The 25,196-nt window shown below is 40.7% G+C and overlaps 2 gene segments (V, D, J or C); both read left to right on the top strand.

Moving 5' to 3' along the window:
* LOC125168491 (immunoglobulin heavy variable 3-23-like) overlaps nt 1-25,196 on the top strand; it is a 73,048-nt gene that overhangs the window by 33,473 nt on the left and 14,379 nt on the right. The window contains 3 exon segments of the V gene segment in view: nt 12,331-12,336; nt 22,326-22,329; nt 24,293-24,402. Of these exon segments, the coding sequence occupies nt 12,331-12,336; nt 22,326-22,329; nt 24,293-24,402 (120 nt within the window).
* LOC125168513 (immunoglobulin heavy variable 1-69-2-like) lies at nt 11,745-12,226 on the top strand. The segment is given in 2 exon segments: nt 11,745-11,827; nt 11,913-12,226. Coding segments are annotated over 2 exon segments (360 nt in total).

The following is a 25,196-nucleotide window of genomic DNA, read 5'->3' as shown; positions in this document are numbered from 1 at the left end:
AGATCTGATGATATAACTCTCATAACAAGGGCCAGAGGGGACCACTGTTCCAGTTCAAACAAGCACATGGGAAGTAAAAATGAGGGAATTCTTCCTCCCTCTGCATCAGATTCTATTCAGAACCTTAATGGAATGGGTGATGCCCAGACAGGAACCATGGAAGGAAATGCCAGTCTCTTCTGGAAACACATCACAGACATCCACAGAAACAGTGGTGAATATGGGCACCCATGATTCAGTCAAGATAACCCATAAAGTTAATCATGACAAGTCAACTTCCTGTAAACGTGGAGCTCAAAGACTGAAGACTTGAATTTAAATTAAAAATAAAACAAGAAAATTAATACATACATATAGGAACTCTTGGGACTACCTCAAAATGGCACACTTCTGCACAGTGAGGGAAACAATCAACAAAACTAAAAGGCAACCTATGGAATGGAAGAAGATATTTGTAAATGACATATCCTCAGGGTTACTATTCAAACTATGCAAGTGTTTTTAAATTATTTCACATTATCAGTAGAGAGTGTGTCCATGCCGTTCAGCATACTGTCATGTGAGAAGCAAAATTCGTGTCTTCCACTTTTGTTTTGTGTTAGGATCTCACTGAACATGACACCAACACTCTTCACAAAACTTGAACCATACAGTACAGTACTGTTAATTACAGGGGTAATGTTGTGGAGACCCCTCTAGAACTTAATCATCTTGCATAACAGAAAATCATAGCCCTTGAGATCTACTCCTCATTGCCCCACCCTGTCAGCCCCTGACAACTGCCATTCCACTCTCCATTGTATTGTTATCAAATCCCAAATTCAGCTGAGTATTTCTGGAAAGGTCAATGTTCAAAGTATTAGTTTTGGTGGGAAAAGAAGTTGAGCTTTATTTAGGAGGCCAGCCACCCGGAGAAAAGGCAGACTCTTCTCCAAGAGCCAACTCTGAGGGTTTCTGCCCAACCCAGGGGATTTTAAAGGACTAGACGGTACTTAAACAAGGGAGTTCCATGGTGGATACCATTTTCGATCATGTGCAGCCTCCATGGTGCAAGCTGCCAACGTAACCTCAACTCCCCTGCATCTATCTCCACCTGAGGAGAGAACCTCACAGGCATGGGAGAAGACTGCCAGAGGCCAGGAAAGAACCACAATAAGGGATTAGAGGGGAAATCCCCTGGGGCTCACATATGTTCAGCAGTACTTTCTGTTCTCACCAGATGGCATAAGAAAAACTAAAAAACAACCTTGTACTTCACCAATCATGACACAGAATGCTGGGAAATGTTTCCCCAGTAAACTCAGAGGAAGCTTCAAAGTAACAACCAAAAGGATCAATGGCTTGCAAACTAATAGCCAATCAGAATAAGACATGTAAAATTACAAAGCGATGTTTTTCAATACGTACAAACGTAAAATTGACAGTCTACCTCCATATCCCATGGAAGTAGGAAGCATTGGTCTCCATAATGAGGAAAAGCAGTCATCCAGAGAAAGTGACCCAGCAGTACCACAGGACATGGAATTGGTAGAGAAGTTCAGTGTGTTATAATTGCATATCCCGTATCCAAGTAGAAGGAGAAAAGATGGAATGTGTTGAATAGAGCCGTGTTTCTCAGTCCAATTCCCTACCCATGTCCATGTGAGCACTGTTGACCATGGCCCATCTGACTCTCCACATCCACCCCAGCTGAACTGATGAGCAGGGTCACCCAATTCCACACCCTGTGACTGTTACCTAACCCCACAGGTGGCCCCGAGGTGTAGGGTGCTGGCCACCCGGTACAGCCCTCTGTTCTGTCTGATGGTCTAGACCTGGCTTTGCTGAGGATCCTCCATTTATCCATTCTCACTGGCAGATGTCCCTGAGCAGGGGCATGAGGCTGGCAGAGGACCAGGTCACCCTGAGGGCACCCCTCTTGCTGTTTGCGCTCTGGGCATTGCTGGCTCCTGTCCAAGGTTCTCAAGGTCGTCCCTCATGGCGCTACATGTCTTCTGAGGTGGTAATTCCCAAGAAGGAGTGGCACCACGGCAAGGGCGTTCAGATGCCTGGATGGCTGTCCTATAGCCTGCATTTTGGGGGCAAGAGCCATGTTATCCACATGAGGCACAAGAAACTCTTTTGGTCCAGACATTTGCTGATGATGACTCAGGATGATCAGGGAGTCTTGCAGATGGACTACCCCTTCATCCCTCCAGACTGTTACTACCTCGGCTACCTGGAGGAGATTCCTCTTTCCACGGTCACCATGGACACGTGCTATGGGGGCCTTGAAGGTATCATGAAGTTGGATGACCTTGCCTATGAAATCAGACCCCTCAGCGATTCCCAACGGTTTGAACACGTTGTTTCTCAGATAGTGGCAGACACCAATGCAACGGGACCTACTTATAACCTGGGATATAAGGGGGATAGGAACCCCCTGTCAAAAGAAAGCTGGAGTAGCCATACGTATATCAGACAAACTAGACTTTCAATTAAAGGCTGTAACAAGTGGTGAACAAGGGCATTATATAATAATTACAGGGTCTATCCAGCAGGAAGAGCTAACAATTATAAATGTCTATGCATCGAATATGGTAGCACCCAAATATATAAAATAATTACAAACATAAGCAACCTTATTGATAAGAATCTGATCATTGCAGGGGACTTTAACACCCCACATACAACAATGGATAGATCATCTAGACACAGGATCAATAAAGAAACAAGGGCCCAGAATGATACATTGGATCAGATGGACTTAACAGATATATTTAGAACTCTGCATCCCAAAGCAACAGAATATACTTTCTTCTCGAGTGAACATGGAACATTCTCCAAGATAGATCACATACTGGGTCAGAAAATAGCCCTTCATCAGTACAAAAGAACTCAGATCACACCATGCACAGTTTCGGCCCAAAATGCTATGAAACTTGAAATCAACCACAGGAAAAAGTCTGGAACACTTCCAAAAGCATGGAGGTTAAAGAACACCCTACTAAAGAATGAATGGGTCACCCAGGCAACTAGAGAAGAAATTAAAAAATATATGGAAACAAATGAAAATACAACACTCCAGGGGGTCCTAGGTGGCTTAGTCAGTTGAGATTCCAACTTCGGCTCAGGTCACAATTTCCCAGCTTGTGAGTCCGAGCCCCACGTCCGGGTCTGTGCTGACAGCTCAGAGTCTGGAGCCTGCTTTAGATTCTGTGCCTCCCTCTCTCTCCTCCCCTAACCCACTCGCATTCTGCTCTGTCTCTCTCAAAAATAAATAAACATTAAAAAAAAAAAAAAAGAAAATACAACAACCCAAATGCTTTGGGATGCAGCAAAGGCAGTCCTGAGAGGTAAATACATTGTAATCCAAGCCTATCTCAAGAAACAAGAAAAATCCCAAATACAAAATCTAATAGCACACATAAAGGAAATAGAAGCAGAACAGCAAAGACACCCAAAACCCAGCAGAGGAAGAGAAATAATAAAGATCAGAGTGGAAATAAACAATATAGAATCTATAAAACTGAAGAGCATTTTGGCCACTCTGACTGGCGTGAGGTGATACCTGAGTGTGGTTTTGATTTGTATTTCCCTGATAAGGAGTGACGCTGAACATCTTTTCATGTGCCTGTTGGGCCACTTGTACCCCAATGTTCATAGCAGCACTCTCAACAATAGCCAAATTATGGAAAGAGCCTAAATGTCCATCAACTGATGAATGGATAAAGAAATTGTGGTTTATATACACAATGGAATATTACGTGGCAATGAGAAAAAATGAAATATGGCCTTTTGTACCAACGTGGATGGAACTGGAGAGTGTGATGCTAAGTGAAATAAGCCATACAGAGAAAGACAGATACCATATGGTCTCACTCTTATGTGGATCCTGAGAAACTTAACAGGACCCATGGGGGAGGGGAAGGAAAAAAAAAAAGAGGTTAGAGTGGGAGAGAGCCAAAGCATAAAAGACTGTTAAAAACTGAGAACAAACTGAGGGTTGATGGGGGGTGGGAGGGAGGAGAGGGTGGGTGATGGGTGTTGAGGAGGGCACCTTTTGGGATGAGCACTGGGTGTTGTATGGAAACCAATTTGTCAATAAATTTCATATAAAAAAAAAGAAAAGTAAAAAAAAAAAACTGAAGAGCAGATCAATGAAACCAAGGGTTGGTTTTTTGAAAAAATAAACAAAATTGATAAACCTCTAGCCAGCCTTCTCAAAAAGAAAAGGGAGATGACCCAAATAGATAAAATCATGAATGAAAATGGAATTATTACAACCAAACCCTTATAAATACAAGCAATTATCAGGGAATACTATGAAAAATTATATGCCAACAAACTGGACAACTTGGAAGAAATGGACAAATTCCTAAGCACCCATGCACTTCCAAAACTCAAACAGGAAGAAATAGAAAATTTGAACAGACCCATAACCAGTAAATAAATTGAATCAGTCATTAAAAATCTCCCAACAAACAAGAGTCCAGGACCAGGATTCCCTGGGAATTCTACCAGACATTTAAAGCAGAGGTAATACCTCTAGTTCTCAAGCTGTTCCAAAAAAATATAAAGGGAAGGAAAACATCCAGACTCATTCTATGAAGCCAGCATTACTTCAATTCCTAAACCAGACACAGACCCAGCAACAAACACAACTACAGCCCAATATCCCTGATGAATACGGATGCAAATATTCTCAATAAGATACTAGCAAATCGAATTCAACAGCATATAAAAAGAAGTATTCATCATGATCAACGGGATTCATTCCTGGGCTGCAGGCCTCGTTCAACATTCGCAAATCAATCAACATGATACATCACATTAATAAAAGGAAAGATAAGAACCATATGATCTTGTCAATCGATGCAGAGAAAGCATTTGACAAAATTCAGCATCCTTTTTCAGTAAAAACCATCAAGACACTCGGGATAGAAGGAACACACTTGAACATGATAAAAGCCATTTATGAAAAGCCCACAGCTAATATCATCCTCAATGGGGAAAAATTGAGATATTTCACTGCTGTTGTTTCACATAGTGTTGCAAGTGCTAGCATCAGCAATCAGACAACAAAAGGAAATCAAAGGTATCAAAATTGGCAAAGATGAAGTCAGCTTTCACTTATTGCAGATGACATGATACGACACATGGAAAACCCAATAAACTCCACCAAAAGTCTGCTAGAACTGATACATGAAATCAGAAAAGTCGCAAGATACAAAAGCAATGTACAGAAATCAGTTGCATTCTTATACACTAACAGTGAAGCAACAGAAAGACCAATAAAGAAACTGATCCCATTCACAATTGCACCAAGATTCATAAAATACCTAAGAATAAACCTAACCAAAGATGTAAAAGATCTGTATGCTGAAAACTATAGAAAGCTTATGAAGGAAACTGAAGAAGATGCAAAGAAATGGAGAAACATTCCATGCTCATCGATTGGAAGAATAAATATTGTTAAAATATCAATACTACCCAAACCAATCTACACAATCGAAATGGCAATCCCAATCAAAATTGCACCAGCATTCTTCTCGAAGCTAGAGCAAGCAATCCTAAACCTTGTATGGAACCACAAAAGACCCAGAATAGCCAAATATTAAAGAAGAAGACCAAAGTGGGAGGCATCACAATCCCAGACTTTAGCCTCTACTACAAAGCTGTCATCATCAAGACAGCATGGTATTGGCACAAAAACAGACACATAGACCAATGGAATAGAATAGAGACTCAAGAATTGGAGCCACAAATGTATGGCCAACTAATCATTGACAAAGCAGGAAAGAATATCCAATGGAAAAAAGACAGTCTCTTTAACAAATGGTGCTGGAGGAACTGGACAGCAACATGCAGAAGAATTAATCTAGACCACTTTCTTACAACATTCACAAATATAAACTCAAAACAGATACAGGACCTGAATGTGAGACAGGAAACCACCAAAACCCTAGAGGAGAGAGCAGGAAAAAACCTCTCTGACCTCAGCCACAGCAAATTCTTACTTGACACATCTCCAGAGGCAAGGTAATTAAGAACAAAAATGAACTATTGGGACTTCATGAAGATAAAACGCTGCACTGCAAAGGAAACAATCAGCCAAATTAAAAGGCAGCCAACGGAATGGGAAAAGATATTTGCAAATGACATATCAGACAAAGGGCTAGTATCCAAAATCTATAAAGAACTCATCAAACTCCACACTTGATAAACAAATAATCCAGTGAAGAAAGGGGCAGAAGACATGAATAGACACTTCTCTAAAGAAGACATCCAGGGGCGCCTGGGTGGCGCAGTTGGTTAAGCGTCCGACTTCAGCCAGGTCATGATCTTGCCGTCCGCGAGTTCGAGCCCCGCGTCGGGCTCTGGGCTGATGGCTCAGAGCCTCGAGCCTGTTTCCGATTCTGTGTCTCCCTCTCTCTCTGCCCCTCCCCCGTTCATGCTCTGTCTCTCTCTGTCCCAAAAATAAATAATAAATGTTGAAAAAAAATTTTTTTTAAAAAAAGAAGACATCCAGATGTCCAACAGGCACATGAGAAGATGCTCAATGTCGTGCCTCATCAGGGAAATACAAATGAAAACCACACTGAGATACCACCTCATGCCAGTCAGAGTGGCTAAAATGAACAAATCAGGAGACTATAGATGCTGGAGAGGATGTGGAGAAACGGGAACCCTTTTGCACTGTTGGTGGGAATGCAAACTGGTGCAGCCATTCTGGAAAATAGTGTGAATGTTCCTAAAAAATTAAAAATAGGTCTACCCTATGACCCAGCAATAGCACTGCTAGGAATTTACCCAAAGGATACAGGAGTGCTGATGCATAGGGGCACTTGTACCCCAATGTTTATAGCAGCACTTTGAACAATAGTCAAATTATGGAAAGGGTCTAAATGTCCATCAACTAATGAATGGATAAAGAAATTGTGGTATCTATTCAAAATGGAATACTACCTGACATTCAGAAAGAAAGAAATGTGGCCTTTTGTAGCAACGTGGATGGATCTGGAGAGTGTTGTGATGAGTGAAATTAGTCATATGGAGAAAGACAGATACCGTATGTTTTCACTCTTATTTGGATCCTGAGAAACTTGACAGAAGACCATGCGGAAGGGGAAGGAAAAAAAAGTTAGAGAGGGAGGGAGTCAAACCATCACAGACTCTTAAAAACTGAATAAACTGAGGGTTGATGGGGGGTGGGAGGGAGGGGAGAGTGGGTGATGGGTATTGAGGAGGGCACCTGTTGGGATGAGCATTGGGTGTTGTATAGAAACCTATTTGACAATAAATTTCATATTTACAAAATAATCTTATTGAATTGTCATTACTATGTTTTTTTATTTTTACGTAAATTTTTTTAAAAATCCATTTATTTTCCATCATTTTAATTTAGTCTACTACAGTATATTCACTTTTTCAAATTATCAAATGATTTCTTTTTTCTTTTCTTTATCTTTATTCTCTTTTTCATTACTTTTTTCTTAAATACAGAAAAAAATTCATAATTTTTATTAAAAATATTTTTATTTAATTTTTTCTACTATATACTTTACTTTTGTCTATATTATTTTCAAATTCTATTTTACTCCCATCTACCCATTTTACTCTACATCAGTGTATGCATTTTTTCAAATTCTCAAATAATTTACTTTGCCCCCTTTTTTTTCCCTAATCTGTCAAACCACTTTCAACACCTAAACAAAACACACCTAGGATCTAGCATTAATTATTAGATTTGTGTTTGTGTGTGATTGTGTGTTTAATTTTTAATTTTTGAAATTTTGTTTGTTTTATTTCAATATTTCTACTTCATTAATTCCTTTTCTCTCTTCAAAATGACAAAACAAAGGAATTCACCCCAAAAGAAAGACCATGAAGAAACGACAGCCAGGGATTTAACCAACACAGGTACAAGCAAGATGTCTGAACCAGAATTTAGAATCATGATAATAAGAATACTAGCTGGAGTCAAAAATAGATTAGAATCCCTTTCTGAAGAGATAAGAGAAGTAAAAAAAAAAAAAAGCCAGAATGAAATTAAGAATGCTATACCTGAACTGCAATCACAGATGGATGCAGCTGTGGAAAGGATGGATGAGGCAGACCAGAGAATCAGAGATATAGAGGACAAACTTACAGAAAATAATGAAGCAGAAAAAAGAGGGAGATTAAGGCAAAAGAGCATGATTTAAGAATTAGAGAAATCAGTGACTCATTAAAACGGAACATCAGAATCATAGGGTTCCCAGAAGAGGAAGAGAGAGTAATAGGGGTAGAAGGGTTATGTGAGCCGATCATAGCAGAAAACTCCCTAACCTGGGGAAAGACACAGACATCAAAATCCAGGAAGTACAGAGGACCCCCATTAGATTCAACAAAAACTGGCCAGCAACAAGGCATACCATAGTCAAATTCACAAAATACTCAGGCAAGGAGAGAATCATGAATGCAGCAAGGAAAAAAAGTCCCTAACATACAAGGGAAGACAGATCAGGTTTGCAGCAGACCTATCCACAGAATCTTGGCAGGCCAGAAAGGAGTGGCAGAGTCTATTCAGTGTGCTGAATCAGAAAAGTATGCAGACAAGAATTCTTCATCCAAGAAGGCTGTCATTCAAAATAGAAGGAGAGATAAAAGTTTCCCAGACAAACAAAAATTAAAAGAGATTTGACCACTAAACCAGCCCTGCAAATTTAAGGGGGACTCTCTGAGGGGACAAAAGATGAAAATATATAATGTGTGTGCGTGTGTGTGTGTATCAAAAGCAAGAAAGATTAGAAAGGACCAGAGAACACCATCAGAAACTCCAGCTCTACAAGCATCATCATGGCAATAAACTCATATCTTTCAATACTCACTCTAAACCTCAGTGGACTCAATACCCCAATCAAAAGACATAGGGTAACGGAATGGATAAGAAAACAAGATCCATCTATATGCTGTTCACAAGAGACCCACTTTAGACCTAAAGACACCTTCAGATTGAACATAAGGGGATGGAGAACCATCTATCATGCTAATGGTCAACAAAAGAAAGCCCGAGTGGCCATATTTATATCAGACAATCTAGACTTAAATATACTGTATCAAGAGATGCAGAAGGGCATTATATCATGATCAAGGGGTCTATAGACTAAGAAGACCTAAAAATTGTAAACATTTATGCGCCTAATGGGAGAGCACACAAATATATAAATCAATTAATCACAAACACAAAGAAACTCACCGATAGTAATACCATAATATTAGGAGACTTCAACACCCCACTCACAGCAATGGACAGATCATCTCAACAAAAAATTGACAAGGAAAGAATATCTTTGAATGACACACTGGACCAGATGGACTTAACAGATATAATCAGAATATTTCATCCTAAAGCATCAGAATATGCATTCTTCTTCAGCGCACATGGAACGTTCTCCAGAATAGGCCATATACTGGGACACAAATCAGCCCTAAGTAAGTACAAAAAGATGGAGATCATACTGTGCATATTTTCAGACCACAATGCTGTGAAACTCAAAATCAACCAAAAGAAAAAATTTCGAAAGGTAAAAAATACTTGGAGACTAAAGAACATCCTACTAAAGAATGAATGGGCTAACCAAGCAGTTAAGAGGAAGTTAAAAAGTATATGGAAGTCAATTAAAATGATAACACCACAACCCAAAACCTCTGGGACGCAGCAAAGGTGGTCATAAGATGAAAGTATATAGCATTCCAGGCCTTCCTAAAGAAGGAAGAAAGATCTCAGATACACAACGTAACCTTACACCTTAAGGAGCTAGAAAAAAAAAAGGCAAATAGAACCCAAAACCAGCGGAGACAGGAAATAATAAAGATTACAAAAGAAATTAATGCTATCGAAACCAAAAAAACAGTCGACCAAATCAATGAAACCGGAAGGAGGTTCTTTGAAAAAATGAACAAAATTGATAACCTACTAGCCAGTTTGATCAAAAAGAAAAAGGAAAGGATGCAAATAACTAAAATCAAGAATGACAGAGGAAAGATCACAAGCAACACAACAGAAATAAAAACAATAATAAGAGAGTATTATGAGCAATTATATGCCAATAAAATGGGCAATCTGGAAAAAATGGACAAATTCCTAGAAACGTATACACGACCAAACTGAAACAGGAAGAAACATAAAAATTTGAACAGACCGATAACCAGTAAGGAAATAGTATCAGTAATCAAAAATCTGTCAAAAACAAGAGTCCAGGGCCAGATGGCTTTCCAGAGGATTCTACCAAACATTTAAGGAAGAGTTAACACCTCTGCTCTTGAAGCTGTTCCAAAATATAGAAATGGAAGGAAAACTTCCAGACTCTTTCTGAAGCCAGAATTACCTTGATTCCAAAAGCAAACAGACACCACACTACAAAGGAGAACTATAGACCAATTTCCCTGATGAACATGGATGCAAAAATCCTCAACAAGATATTAGCCTACCAGATCCTACAATACATTAAAAAAATTATTCACCACGACCAAGTGGGATTTATACCTGGGATGCAGGACTGGTTCAATATCTGCAAAACAACGTGATTCATCACATCAATAAAAGAAAGGACAAGTACCACATGATCCTCTCCATAGATGCAGAGAAAGCATTCGACAAAAATACGGCATCCTTTCTTGATTAAAACCCTCAAGAAAGTAGGGATAGAAGGAGCACACCTCGAGATCATAAAAGCCATATATGAAAGACCCAATGCTAATATCATCCTCAATGGGGAAAAACTGAGAGCTTCAATGTGCTTAGTGTTACTACAATAGTGAAGAACTAAGGTTTCTCTACACAGCATTCTGGGGCCTAAATTCCTTTTTCTGGTGCTAAGGACATTTCTCCCCTCCTGGTACAAAAAGGGTGTATTTCCCATAGGAGATTTATATTCTGTTTAGGGAACAAAGGATGGTCAGTGCGTCTCTGCACTGGCTGTTTCTCAAGCATGTTTCATTCCAGTGGCATATTTGGGGTGGCATATTCTGCTCCCCTCCACCATGTAATGCTGGAGTAGAGACACTGGAATAAATGTCCTGTGAGTCTTGGCAGGAACCTCCCTGCAGGGCCGGGCCTAGACGGCAGGGGCCTTTCAGTACTACCCAGCACCAGGCTCCTACCCCAGGTGAGTAGGTTCACACTGGGTGGGGAAGACTTTCCTGTCAGAAACCAGTGTTTACCTTTCCTGAAAGCAATCTAAAATATGAGTAGGATGAGGGATGCTAAAGGGTGTTTAAATATCCTGTTCCATCAGAGCATTTAATGAACTCAGGCAATGAGAAGACACTTGAAGACGCTGCTAGCCCAGGGCTTTTAGATATCTTCATCTAAGAGATGGAAGCCAGGATGCATTTATTACCCCATTTTGTGCAGCAGTTTGGAGACACGCTTATCCAGGAATAAGACGTTCAGATATCAGAGCCAACAACAGGTTCAGGTGGTCTCTGCCTCATTCAACACTGGTCCACAATGGGGAGAATTTTCTGTAAGGTCTTATCACTAAGTGGCAGGAGCTCAGTCTGCACACAGTTCAGGAACCTGGCCAAGGACCCATGTCCTCAAACAAGGATTAGACTGGTGCTCTCTGAGTCCCAATGTACACGGTCTCTAGGACCGTCTCCAGATGGTTCTGGTCCTGTGTATGAAATACTCTGTCTCATGACTATGCAAATAGTCCTAAAAGCACTAGGTTAAATATGGGTGTGTCTGTGCCCTGAGAGCATCACTGTACAACGCCATCCTCTTCCGGAGACCCTGAGACACACCCCCTCACAATGGACTGGAGCTGGAGAATCCTCTACCTGGGGGCAGTAGCTACAGGTAAGGGTCACCCAAGTCCCTGGACACAGGAGAGGACCAGGACCAGTCAACATTGATTTCATCCACTCTTGTCCCCTCTCTACAGGTGTTCATTCCCAGGTTTTGCTGGTGCAGTCTGGGGCTGAAGTGAGGAAGCCTGGGGCATCAGTGAAGATCTTCTGCAAAGCATCTGGATACAGCTTCACTGATTACTATATGCACTGGTTGCAACAGGCTCCTGCACAAGGGTTTGAGTGGATGGGAAGCATTGACCCTGAAGATGGTTCTACAAGCTATGCACAGAAGTTCCAGGGCAGACTCACCCTGACAGCAGACACATCCACAAACACAGCCTACATGGAGCTGAGTAGTCTGAGGTCTGCAGACACAGCCGTGTATTACTGTGCAAGGACACAGTGAGGGGTTGTCCTTGTGAGCCCAGACACAAACCGCCCTGTAGAAGAAGATCAGGACCACCAGGGGGTGCACACTATGCACCATTCTGTTTGTGTTCCCAGGAGCAGGTGCAGGTAGGCGTTGCTGGAAGGTTTTGTGCCATGGCCTGGGGCTTCCTCTCCATACAGCAGTTTCCCCCAGGAAGCCTCTCTGGACACATGATTCTGTGTTTACCTACTTGGGTCTGGTTTACAAAGTTTGCTTTACCAGGAAAACTATAATTACATGAACAAGAGATAGAGTCTCTTACCATTGCTTACCCCTTGTACTAAATATCAATGGTTTACACGTATCCTGATGCACATCAATGGAACATTTACAGGAGTCCCAGGTGTGCTCACTTTGCATCTAGGACCACAGGACCCCATAGCTCCTCGTTATCGTCACCCTGCTCTTGTCCCAGTCAAACACCATGACACTTTATTCATGTCACTTTGCTTCTCAGAACTTTATATGTGTTACAGTTTTCTTCAAATACTTGAAACTACAAGAGAAAAAGCATCTACGAGTATCAGTCAGGATAATCCTGAGGAACAGAACACATAGTACATTGGCTTACATGACTAAATAAGCTGAGAAATCCCATGATATACTATCACATGCTGGATACCCAGTAAAGTCAGTGGTGTAATTCTCATCTGATTCCAAACTAGTGTCAAGTCTGAGAACATGGGGACCTGATGGTTTAACTTTCACTCCAAGGGCAAGAGAAGTCAATGTTACAGCTCAAGCAGGCACACAAGAAGTAAAAATGAGAGAAATTGCTTCACTTTTATTTTTGTTCTATTCATAACCTTAATGGATTGGGTGATGCCCACTTCCCAAGACACCAAACGCAAGAACACAGTGCACACAGCACTCAACACAAACCCTTCCTGAAGTGCAGGTCTCCGTACAGCATATGAACTCTTCTTAATGTAGCCATTACTATCAGAAGCTGAAAACATAACAGGTTTTCTAAAACACAGAAGAAGACAGAGACCTAGACAATATGAGAATATGGAGGAATCCATCCCCAAAGAGAGAACAAGAAAGGATCATATCCAGGGATCTAATCAAAACAGATATAAGGAATAGGCCTAAAACAGAACTTAAAACAAGCATAGTAAGGATAATGGATGGGCTTGAGAACAGCATAGGAGACATCAAGGATATGCATACCACAGAGATAAAAGACATAAAAACTGGTCAACGGTGAAATTTAAAAATGCTATGAAAGAGACATGATGCTTACTGCACATAATAATGGGTGGAAGCAGCAGAGGAATGACTAAGCGATATAGAAGATAAAATTATGGAAAATAAAGACTCAGAAAAGAGAGGGTAAACTAACTTATTGGGTAATGGATGTAGACTTAGAGCACTCAGCCACTCTGTACAGTGTAGTAAAATTCCTTTCAGAGGAGTCCAAAAAGAAGAGAGGGAAAAAGGGACAGAAGGTATATTTGTGCAAATTGTAGCTGAAAGTTGCCCTAACCCAAGGAAGGAAATGAACATCCAAATCCAGAAGGCACAGAGAATTCCTATCAAAATCAACAAAAGCAGGCCATTACCAAGATAAATCATAGAAAATTGACATAATATAGAGATAAAGGAAAAATCCTAAAAGCAGCAAGAGAATGGGAAAATAATAGGCAGGCAAGAATACTTTATCCAGGAAGTTTGTCATTGAGAAGAAGGAGAGATAAAGAGCTTCCCAGACAAACAAAATCTAAAGGAGTCTGTGACCCCTAATCCAACCCTGCAAGAAATACTAAAGGGGACTCGTTGAGTGTGAAAGAAATACCAAAAGCAACAAACACTAGAAAGGAACAGAGAAAATCTCCAGAAAAAAAATTACTTTACAGAAACATTGTGATAACACAATTACACTAATATCATATCTTTCAGTAATCACTGTGAATGTAAATGAACTAAAAAGTCCAGTCAAAAGACACAGGGTATCAGAATGGATTAAAAAAAAACAAGATCCATGTATATTCTGCCTGTAAAAGACTCCTTTGAGACCTAGAGATACCTGTTGATTGAAAGTGAGGGGTTGCAGAACAATTTATCATGCTACTGGACATAAAAAGAAAGCTGTAGTACCATATTTATACCAGGCAACCTAGATTTAAAATACAAAGACTACAAAAAGAGATGAAGAAGGGCACTATATCATAAAGTGGTCTATCCAACAAGAAGCACTAACAACTGTAAATATTTATGACCACAAATTGGGGCACGGAAATATGTAAAGCAATTAATGACATAAAAAAAAAACCTCATTGATAATAATACACTAGTAGTAGGGGACTTTCACTTGTAAGTAGGGGACACCCCACTTACAACACTGAACAGATCGTGTAAGAAGAAATTCAAGAAGGAAACAATGGCTTTGAATGACACAGGTGCAGATGGACTTAACAGATATATTCAAAACATTCCACCTTAAAGCAGCAGAATACATTCTTGTCGAGTGCACATGGAACACTCTCCAGAATAGATCACACACTGGGTCATAAATCAGCCCCTACAAGTACAAAGATTGAGACTATGGCATGCATATTTTCAGATCAGAACACTATGAAACTTGGACTCAACCACAGGGAAAAATTTGGAAACACCACTAATAGTTGGAGTGAAAGACCATCGTACTGAAGAATAAAGCGGTGTACCAGGAAACTAAAAAAGAAGTAAAAATACATGGAAGCAAATGAAAATGTTAGCGTTGACGGTCCAAATCCTGTAGATGCAGCAAAAGCAGATTTAAGATGGAAGTATATAGCAGTACAGGCCTAACACAATAAAAATAAAATTTTAAACACACAACCACTTTACACCTAAAGAAGCTAGAAAAGGAAGAGCAAAGGAAGCCTAAAGTCAGACGAGGAGGGTAAACAATCATAGAGTACCTATAAATGGCACAGAAGGAAACAAAAACAGTAGAACAGATCAACAAAACTTTTAGGTTGCTTTCTGAAAGGATGAATAAAATTGAACTTCCTGGACCAGATTATTCAAACAGAAAAGAAAAAGGACCGAAAGAGACAAAATCATGAATTTCATGGGACAGATCACAACCAACACCAGAAATACAATCAATTATAAGAGAATATTACGAAAAACTATATACCAACCAATTAGGCAATCTGGAAGAAATGAATAAATTCCCAGAAACATGTAAACTACCAAAATTTCAAGAGGAAGAATTAGAAAAGGAGAATTACAGACCAATTGCCCAGGTGAACACGGATGCAAAAATTACCAACAACATACTTACAACTTGAATCCAAAAGTACATTAAAAGAATCATTTACCAGGATGAAGTCGGATTTATTCCTGGGGTGCAAGGATGGATCAATATTAACAATCAATCAAAGTTATACACCATATCAATAATAGGATAAGACCCAAATGATCCTTTCAATAAATGCAGAGAAGCATTTGATAAACTACACTATCTTTTCTTGATAAAAACCATCAAGCAAGTAAAGATAGATGGAAAATTCTTCAACAACATGAAGGCCATATACAGAACACGCACTGTTAACATCATCCTCAATGGGGAAACACTGAGTGCTCTCCACATATGGTCAGGAACATGACAGGGATATCCACTGTCACTACTTTTGTTCAACGTAGTACTAGAAGGCTTAGCCTCTGCAATCAAACAATGAAAAGAAATAAAAGGCATAGACATTTGAAAGGAATAAGTCAAACTTTCACTCTTTGCAGATTACATGATACTCTATGTGGAAAATCCAAAAGATTCCACCAAAAGACTTCTAGGATGGAGACAAAACTCAGAAAAGTTGTAGGATACAAAGACAACATCAAGTTATTGGCACTATATACATACACCAAAATGAAGCAGAAAAGAGAGGCATTAAGGAATCAGTCCCATTTACAATTGCACCAAAAATCATAGCATACCTAGGAATAAACCTAACCAAAGATGTTAGAGATCTGTATGCTAAAAACTATAGAAAGCATATGAAGCAAATTACACAAGACACAAAGGAAGAGCATTCCATGGTCATGGATTGGGAAACAAATATTGTTAAAATATCAACACTACCCAAAGCAATCTACACATTCAATGTGATCCTTACCAAAATAACACCAACATTCTTCACAGAAAAAGAACAAAGAATTTTAACATTTGTATAAAACCAGAAAACACTGAATAGGCAGAGCAATGTTGAAAAAGAAATCCAAAGCTGGAGGCATCACAATTCTAGAGTTCAAGTTGTATTACGAAGCTGTAATCATCAAGAAAGCATGGTACTGGCACAAAAATAGACACATACATGAATGGGACAGAATAGAGAACCAGATTTGCTGAACAGTCTGTTCAGCAAATGGTGCTGGGAAAACTGGATAGTAACATGAGGAAGGTTGAATCTGGAACACTTTCCTACAGCAAACACAAAAATATATTCAAAATGGATGAAAAACCTAAACGTAAGACCAAAATCATCAACATCTATAAGAGAAAACAGGCAGAAACCTCTTTGACCCCGACCTCGGCAACTTCTTAATAGACATGCCTGTAGAGGCAAGGAAAACAAAAGCAAAAAATGAACTATTGGGACCTCATCAGGATAAAAAGCTTCTGCACAGTGAAGGAAACAATCAACAACACTAAGTGGCAACTGACAGAGGAGTGAAGATATTTGAAAATGGCATACGTGGTAAGAGTTAGTATCCAAAATCTATAAGAACTTAACAAACACAGAAGAACAAATATCCAGTGAATGGTCAAAAGACATGAGCAGACACTTTTCCAAAGAAAACATCTGGATGGCTAAGAGACACATGAAAAGCTGCTCAACATCACTCATCATTGGGGAAAACAATTCAAAATCATGATAAGATACAACCTCACATCTGTCAGAATGGCTAAAATGAACAATTCAGGAAACAACAGATATTGGCAAAGATGTGGAGACAGAGGAAACTTCCTATACTCTTGGTGGGAATGCAAAGTGGTGTGACCACACTGGAGAAGAGTTTAAAAAGTTAAAATAGAATTACCTTATGTCCCACCAATTTCTCTACAAGGTATTTACACAAAGGACACAAAAATTCTGATTCAAATAGCTAAATGGGTGATGGCGATTATGTAGGTCACTTGTTGTGATGTGTGCTGGGTGTTAATGTATGTGATGAATCACTAAATTTTATTCCCAAAACTAAAACTACACTACATGTTAACTAACAAAGATGTAAATAAATAAAATCTTCAGACATTAAAAAACAGGGGAAAAAAAGGAAGGGGACAAATTATGTTACAAATGGTCATAACCAATGGGATCTAGGGCAGTGAGTCTAACTACTTGCATTTACCCATTTTATCCCTAACTGGTAGTGGACATTAATTAACAAACATACTCATGATTCCCAATGTTGGTGCCACATTGGTGCCCAATGTTGGTGAGTTGGAATTCAAACCCCAGCTGCCCTTCCCAGCTCCGCTGTGACCACATCTCATGGGCAGTCTGTCTAGACAGCTGGCATCTATGTATTGCCTGTGTGTAGATGTCCTTGCTCCTGGAGCAGGCCCGTTCACCCAGGTCTGTTGGGTACTTAAGAAGCACAGACTAGCGTCAGCTGGCATTCCTTGTACTTCCCATTCCACACTAGGGAACAAGTTCAGCCTTGAGGATGCATGGTTTCCATGTGCTGTTCCACTGGTCTACACCACCTGACACCACCCATGTATTCCAGTACTTGCTTCTGAAGGGAATTTCCAAACAGATGACAATTTCACTAGTGATTTACACCAAAAAATAATTGGATCTAAGTGAGGGCACAATATTGGATTTTAGCTGCATGTTAAGGGGAACTTTGCTTTCATTCTAGGAAGACAGAGAAGAGGTTTACACCAGAGACAAGGTCACAAGGACGGATCCTCCCAGAACCATCAGTGGACCATCGCCTTACTGAGAGAGGGTACATTTCACATACAATAGAGGCTGTGAATGTATAACAACTGGAGGGAGTGACCTCACAGGGTGGAGGGGCCACAGGGGTGGCCGGAACTTCTCTTTACCCTCAGGTGAGGGATCTCCTGAGTTATGTCACTTGTCTACAACACAGTCAGGTTTGAGGGTGGCTGTGGTTCTGGCCTTATATCCCAGAGCCCAGTTTGTAGGGCTGCCCCCGACCTCCACTGGCTAGTGTCCAACATCCTCCAATCAAGGCTGCAGAACACAGGATGCATGTCAGCCCCAGAAGTCCTCTATCAATGGCAATGACTCCTTTATGTGTCTTTCCTTGTTGTTATCTGTCTTTCTTCATGTTTCTTTCCTTACCGTTTCTCTTCACCTCAGAGCATTTGGGGGACATCCATGCATATCCACCTGGGTTCGGTTAGACACTCAGACCCAGAGGGAGACATGGCCTTCATGCAAGAAAGTGTCTGTGTCTGGTGATGAGGAGTTTCATCCCACAATTCTCAAGGTATTCCCTCCCAAAGATGTGCTGTCTTCAGGACCCACTCATCTTCAGTTCCAAGATGGACATTTGGTGACTGCCCATCTGTGTCATGAACTCCATCCCCAGACTCATACACATGGCAGTAATATCAATGTCTCAAAATTAATCTCATGTGACAAGTCCCTTTGGCCACATAAGTTATTCTACACAGGTTCAAGAATGACATAGATGACCACAGTCCACACTGATGTCAGGGAAAGTTCACCTCCATCCCACATGACACTCACATTACCACACCCCCAAATCCTCCAACATGTCAAATCATTAAATATTAAGTCCAAAACGTACCTAAATTTCATTACCTCTAAAACCCCAAATGTAACCATGTAGCTTGGGTAGGGTGAGACTGTGGTACCTTCCATCCGGGGGTGAAAATCTCTCCATCAGCCGACCTGCATTTCTAGAAAACCATTGTTGTTCTTCTGAATGCTTCTGCATGGTAACCATAACATAACAGGTACTGACATTCCTATGCCAGAAGAAATACAGTGTAATTTAGAAGTGCATCACCAACAAGAAACAATTTGATGATCAATCTGGGGAAACCTGTTAGGTTCAAAGACAGAATGCTCTGAATCTCAGACTCCAACTTGTCTCTGGGATTGACACTTCCTTTTTTCTTAAAGGTGGTACATGTCTGAAGCTGAGCACATTTATCCCAGTTTCATGAAAGTAGAATTTCTGAGCCCAAAAATCTTCTTTTGTTCTCTCGATTATCAAATGAAAAGTTCTTCTGACTCTTGCCAGCTGATAACTATTCAAGATTGTTGCTCGCCAATGATTAAAGGAAGTATAACTGTATATTTACAGGCAAGAAGCAGAGTGAAGGGTTCAAAGATGGAAAATATATAGGAGGAGACATCCTGTTAACAGAAGGGTCTGCAGTGCTCAGGATGGAAGGGTCTCACCCTTGCATGTTGCATAAATGGGGAGGGGAATAAAGGAGTCACTGTATCTCTGCAGGGGTCTGTGAAACAACAGGAGCACGGGGACCACCGGGGGCAATCACAACCACCAGGGGGAACTCAGAGACCAGGGAGCTCATGATCCAGGACGAGAGATTGGTTGAGGACTGGTCTCCTTTCAAGGCTTTCAGATCCAGGCTCTGCACACTTATTCTGACACGAACACAGCAAAGAGTTTGTAAAAGCTGTGGAAACACACAAGTGTCCTCCCTGTTTAAATAAACCATGATAATGGGAATACACAAATTTTCCCAGGGTCAGACACTGGGATAAATATATCTTTGATCATTCTCACATTAACAAGAGTTTAGAAGAATAATGATCTCCATTTCATAGATGAAGAAATATTTGTAATTAACATCATCCTTCCTGATCTCAGGTGTTTTTGCCTTCAACATATTTCAATAAAATTCAACCATTTTAACGTTATTGAGGCTTTCTTTTTTTAATGTTTATTTATTTTTAAGAGAGAGAGAGAGAGACACAGACTACAAGTGGGCAAGGAGAAGAGAGAGAGAGGAGACACAGTATCAGAATATGAAGCAGTCTCCAGGCTCTGAGCTGTCAGCACAGAGCACGACACAAGGCTCAGACTCATAAACTGTGAAACCATGACCTGAGTCAAAATCTGACACTTAACCAACTGAGCCACCCAGGGGCTCCATATTGAGGGTTTCCATTGATGTCCACATAGAATTCATCTGTAAATGACCCCTTGTGTTTGTAGAAAACCCCTGGCATCTCCATGAGCTCTGTGAGTCTCTGTCGAGGCTTCTCACTCTCTCCAATTTGTGACACAATAGACCTGGCTTCCATCCATCACTCTCCTGGGACTTCTAGAAGGTCAGGAACCTGCAAACCTCACTGGGATGTCCAGCCTTGTCCTGCATGCGGTTCAGGAGGCAGGTGGGCCCCCTGATGGGGAGCACAGGTTCAGATACTGGGACTACTCTCACCTCATACATGCTCTTGGACACTCACACACTCTGTCTCTGCTGCAGTGTATCTGTTAACCATTACAATGGTGGTATACGGATTCTTACCTCAAGTGTTTGGGTTCATATGTGAAAATAAGGATTATCATGGGTACTTATAATCACTGCAGCAAAATCACAAATTAATAAATCACAATGTCCTGAAAGATATTGTGACACCAAACACTGCCTCACCCCTTACACCTGCCAAGGGTCACTGGCTTCTTGAGGATTCTATTGCAAATTTTACTATATAGTCAAAGGACATCTGTATGCTGATTAAGCCCTCCCATCCCTGAAACTGTAGCTGGGAGAAGAGCCCCAGCCCCTAAGTGTTCACATTCAGTGATCAGAACAGAACACAGACATCTCACCATGGAGTTTGGGCTCACTTTGGTTTTCCTTGGTTATATTTTAAACAGTAATTCATGATGAACAAGAAACACTGAATATGTTAGTGGATATGAGTGAGAGAAACAGTGGATGTGTGCCAGTTTCCTGACTTGTATCTGTAGATGTCTTGTGTGACGTACAGCTGGTGGAGTCTGGGGGAGACCTGAGAAGCCTGGCAGGGGAGGGAGTCCCTGAGACTCTCCTGTGCAGTCTCTAGATTCACCTTCAGTAGCTAATTGATGGGGTGGGTCTGCCAGACTCCAGGGAAGGGGCTGAATGGGGGTCTACATATCTGTATGGTATAAGATAAGGACCAAATGTCCTTATTTTACTCACTGGAATTCAAAACCATTTGTGAAAGAGGCCATTTTTTCCCTAATTTTAATTCTATGAAATCTCATGGAGGATTTGCTGACTGCATCCAGACACATTTCACTCTGGTCTCTGTAATCTGCTCCACTGGTCTGTGTGTCTGACTCTGTGCCAGCAGCACAGTGTTATAGACAATGTACCTCTGCAATATACTTAGAAAGAAGGATGTGTGCTGTCTCCAGGTTTGTTCTTCTTTCTCAGGATTGTTTTCTCACTTCTGTGTGCTTTGTGGTACCATATAAATAAGAATTTCCCAGATACATTCATTGGCATTTTTATTAACTCAACTAATATTAGAAATTATTAGAAAAGATAAAAGGAATAAAAAGTGTAATAATACAAAAAATTAGAAATTGAAATGGATATCTGGAAAGCTAAATGCAATTGAAAAAGCATCTCTACTAGGAAAATAGGTAAAACTCAAACAGATACAATCAGAATTAAGGAGGCGACATAACTGATACCAAAGAAGTGGAAAACAATAACAGAAAATGCCTAGCTAATTATAGGCCCATTATTAGATAACAAAGGGCAACTAGGCAATTTCCAGAGACAAACAATCCGCAAGACTGTACTTGAAGAAATAGAAAATTAACAGAATGAAAACAAATAAAATTCAATCTATACTCTAATCATACACAGCCCCAAAAGAAAAAAGTCTGCTTAGTAACACAGGGCTTTATCTATGAATTATATCAAAATATAAAAGAGACTTAATGACAATACCTCTCAGACTCTTACCAAAAACTGAAAAGAAAGGAATATGCCCCAATTCATCTACAAGACCAACCTTACTATGCTGCAAAATTGAAAGACACCATAAGAAGAGAAACTAAAGGCCAATATCTCAGATGGACATACATGCAAAACTCCTAGCGTAGTGAATGCAACAGCACAATGAAAGGGTCATATGTGACAATGCAGTCACATCTGTTGATCATTTATATCACCATCTATTGATATATATAAAACTAGACAAAATTCAAATTATCATTAGTAAAAAAATCTCAGCAACTGAGGGAAAGAAAGAAATAACCTCCACAAAATCGTGGCCATAGATGAAAAGCCCACACCTGACAGCATATTTAACAGTGAAACACTGAAGCTTTTCCTGTCACGTTAGGAGCCGGGCAAGGATGCTCATTCCCTACATAGGTATTCCACATGGTAACATGAAGACCAGTAAAATATGGCACCCAATGTATGTCATCTTGTCACATTGCTTATTTGGAGGAAAGTCACTTGAGTAACAGCTAGTCTAAGGAAACTGTGACCCTTCTTTGTCCCCCTGAGAGCAGGAAATCAATCTCTCCTGGGAAACTTCTTCCCCTCTACCAGAGTGGAAGAACCATCCTTAGCACCAGATATGGGAACGTAGCACCAAGAAGGCTGTGCAAACAAGCCTGGTTAGTTCCTCACTAATTGACTTGCCCAAACCCAAATCTCTGTCTTGTTAACTCTTCACAAATCCATTGTTTTTTATTCTAAAAGGCACAAGTGCCACCTGCTTTCTTCATTCTCTGGGTGTCATATTATTAGGAAGCTTGTGCACATGCAAAATGAAATTTATTCTTCTCTGTAGATCTGTCTTATGTCAATTGAATCCTTAGACCAGACAAAGAACACAGAAGCAAAGAAGGAAAAAGCTTTCTGCTCCTACAAGTTGCAAATGTACCCATAAAAATTAGGTAAGAAAATGAAATAAAGACATGTAAATCAGTAAGAAGAAAATTATTTGTTTGAGAATCACATGAACTTACATATAGTGAAACCTTAGAAACTCCACAAAAAAAGTATTAGAACTAATAAACTCAGGAAAAGTTCAGGGTACAAACCAACATACAAAAATATGCTGTATTTCCATACACCAAAAACATAGTATATGAAAAAATAACAAAACCACACAATTGAAAATGGCACAAAATGGAGCACCTGTGTGGCTCAATCCGTTAAGTGCCTACTGTCGATTTTGGCTCAGGTCATGATCTCATGGTTCCTGAGTTTAATTCTGAGGCAGGGTCTGCAATGATAGTTTACAGACTGCTTGGGATTCTCTGTCCCCTTCTCTCTCTCTGATCTCTCTCTCCTTCTCTCTATCTGTCACACAACAATAAACACACATTAAAATTATATGGCACAAAATAAAGTATTTAGGATTAAATTTCACCAAAAAGTAAAATGGCATACCAAACATGACCTGCTGGGAAAAAGACATGTAAAATGGCAAACACAGATGAAAACATAACTGTGTTCACAGATTAGAGTTATTTATACTGTCACAGTCCCTTCTGCAAGAAGTGATCTAGAAGTGCCTCTCAAACACTGGTTTTAAATTTGAAACAAATCTAAGTCTGGAGCTTGATATATAGTCAGAGGATATGCAAATAGGGCCCTCCCTGTGCTGATTAAACCAGTCCAGCTCCAACCCTGCAGCTGGGAGAGGAGCCCCAGCCCCGGAAGTCCCAGGTGTTCCCATTCTGTCATCAGCACAGAACATAGACACCTCACCATGGAGTTTGTGCTTGGCTGGGTTTTCCTTGTTGCTCTTTTAAAAGGTAATTCATGATGAACGAGAGACACTGAGTATGTGAGTGGACATGACTGTGAAAGAGTGGATGTGTGACAGATTCCTAACCAAGATGTCTTGTGTCTGCAGGTGTCCAGTGTGACGTGCAGCTGGTGGAGTCTGGGGGAGACCTGGTGAAGCCTGGGGGGTCCCTGAGACTCACCTGTGTGGCCTCTGGATTCACCTTCAGTAGCTATAGCATGCACTGGGTCCGCCAGGCTCCAGGGAAGGGGCTACAGTGGGTCGCATATATTAGACATGATGGAAGTAGCACAAGCTACGCAGACTCCATGAAGGGCCGATTCACCATCTCCAGAGACAACGCCAAGAACACGCTGTATCTGCAGATGAACAGCCTGAAGACCGAGGACACGGCCACATATTACTGTGCAAGAGACACGCTGAGGGGACTCACTGGGAGCCCACACACAAACCTCCGTGCAGGAGGGGATCAGCACCACCAGGGGGCGCACACTATGCACAATTCTGGTTTGTGTTCCCAGGAGCAGGTGCAGATGGAGGTCACAGGCAGGTTTCCTGTCAGGGTCTGGGGCTTCCTCTCCACACAGCAGTTTCTCTAGGGAGCCTCTCTGGTCACAGGATTCTATGTTTATCTATTAACTCTCTTAGCAACTGTGTTGTCATAGGGAAACTAGACTAACATGCACAAAGACACAGTTGTTTGCATTCCTTACTCCTGTCCCTCAGTATGAGTGAATTGCAGATTTCCTGGCGCACAACAGCTGAACTTTACAGGAGTCCCAGATGCACTCACTGTGCAGCCAGGCCTACAGGAGCCCCAGACCCCCATTATCTTCACCCAGCACTTGTCCCAAACAACGTGACACTTCCCTCCCGGCACTTGCTACTCAGGAATTTAAATGAGCTACAGCTTTATTCAATTCCTCTAAAGAAGAGATAATTCATCTCCATGTATTAGTCAGGATTCTCCCAAGGAACAGAACCCAAAGCACATTGGTTTCCATGACTAAATACATTGATAAGCTTCACATTACACTCTCACATGCTGGAGACCCTGGAAAACCAGTGGTGTAATTCTCATCTGATTCTGAACTAGTTTCTAGTCTCAGAACGTGAAGAGCTGATGATGTAACTCTCAGAACAAGGGCCAGAGGAGACCAATGTTCCAATTCAAACACACACATGGGAAGTAAAACTGA

This window comes from Prionailurus viverrinus, chromosome B3, assembly GCF_022837055.1.
Source record: "Prionailurus viverrinus isolate Anna chromosome B3, UM_Priviv_1.0, whole genome shotgun sequence".
Classification (NCBI taxonomy): domain Eukaryota; kingdom Metazoa; phylum Chordata; class Mammalia; order Carnivora; family Felidae; genus Prionailurus; species Prionailurus viverrinus.
Note: the sequence above shows the minus strand (reverse complement) of the source record. Positions and strands in the feature narration are given on the sequence as shown.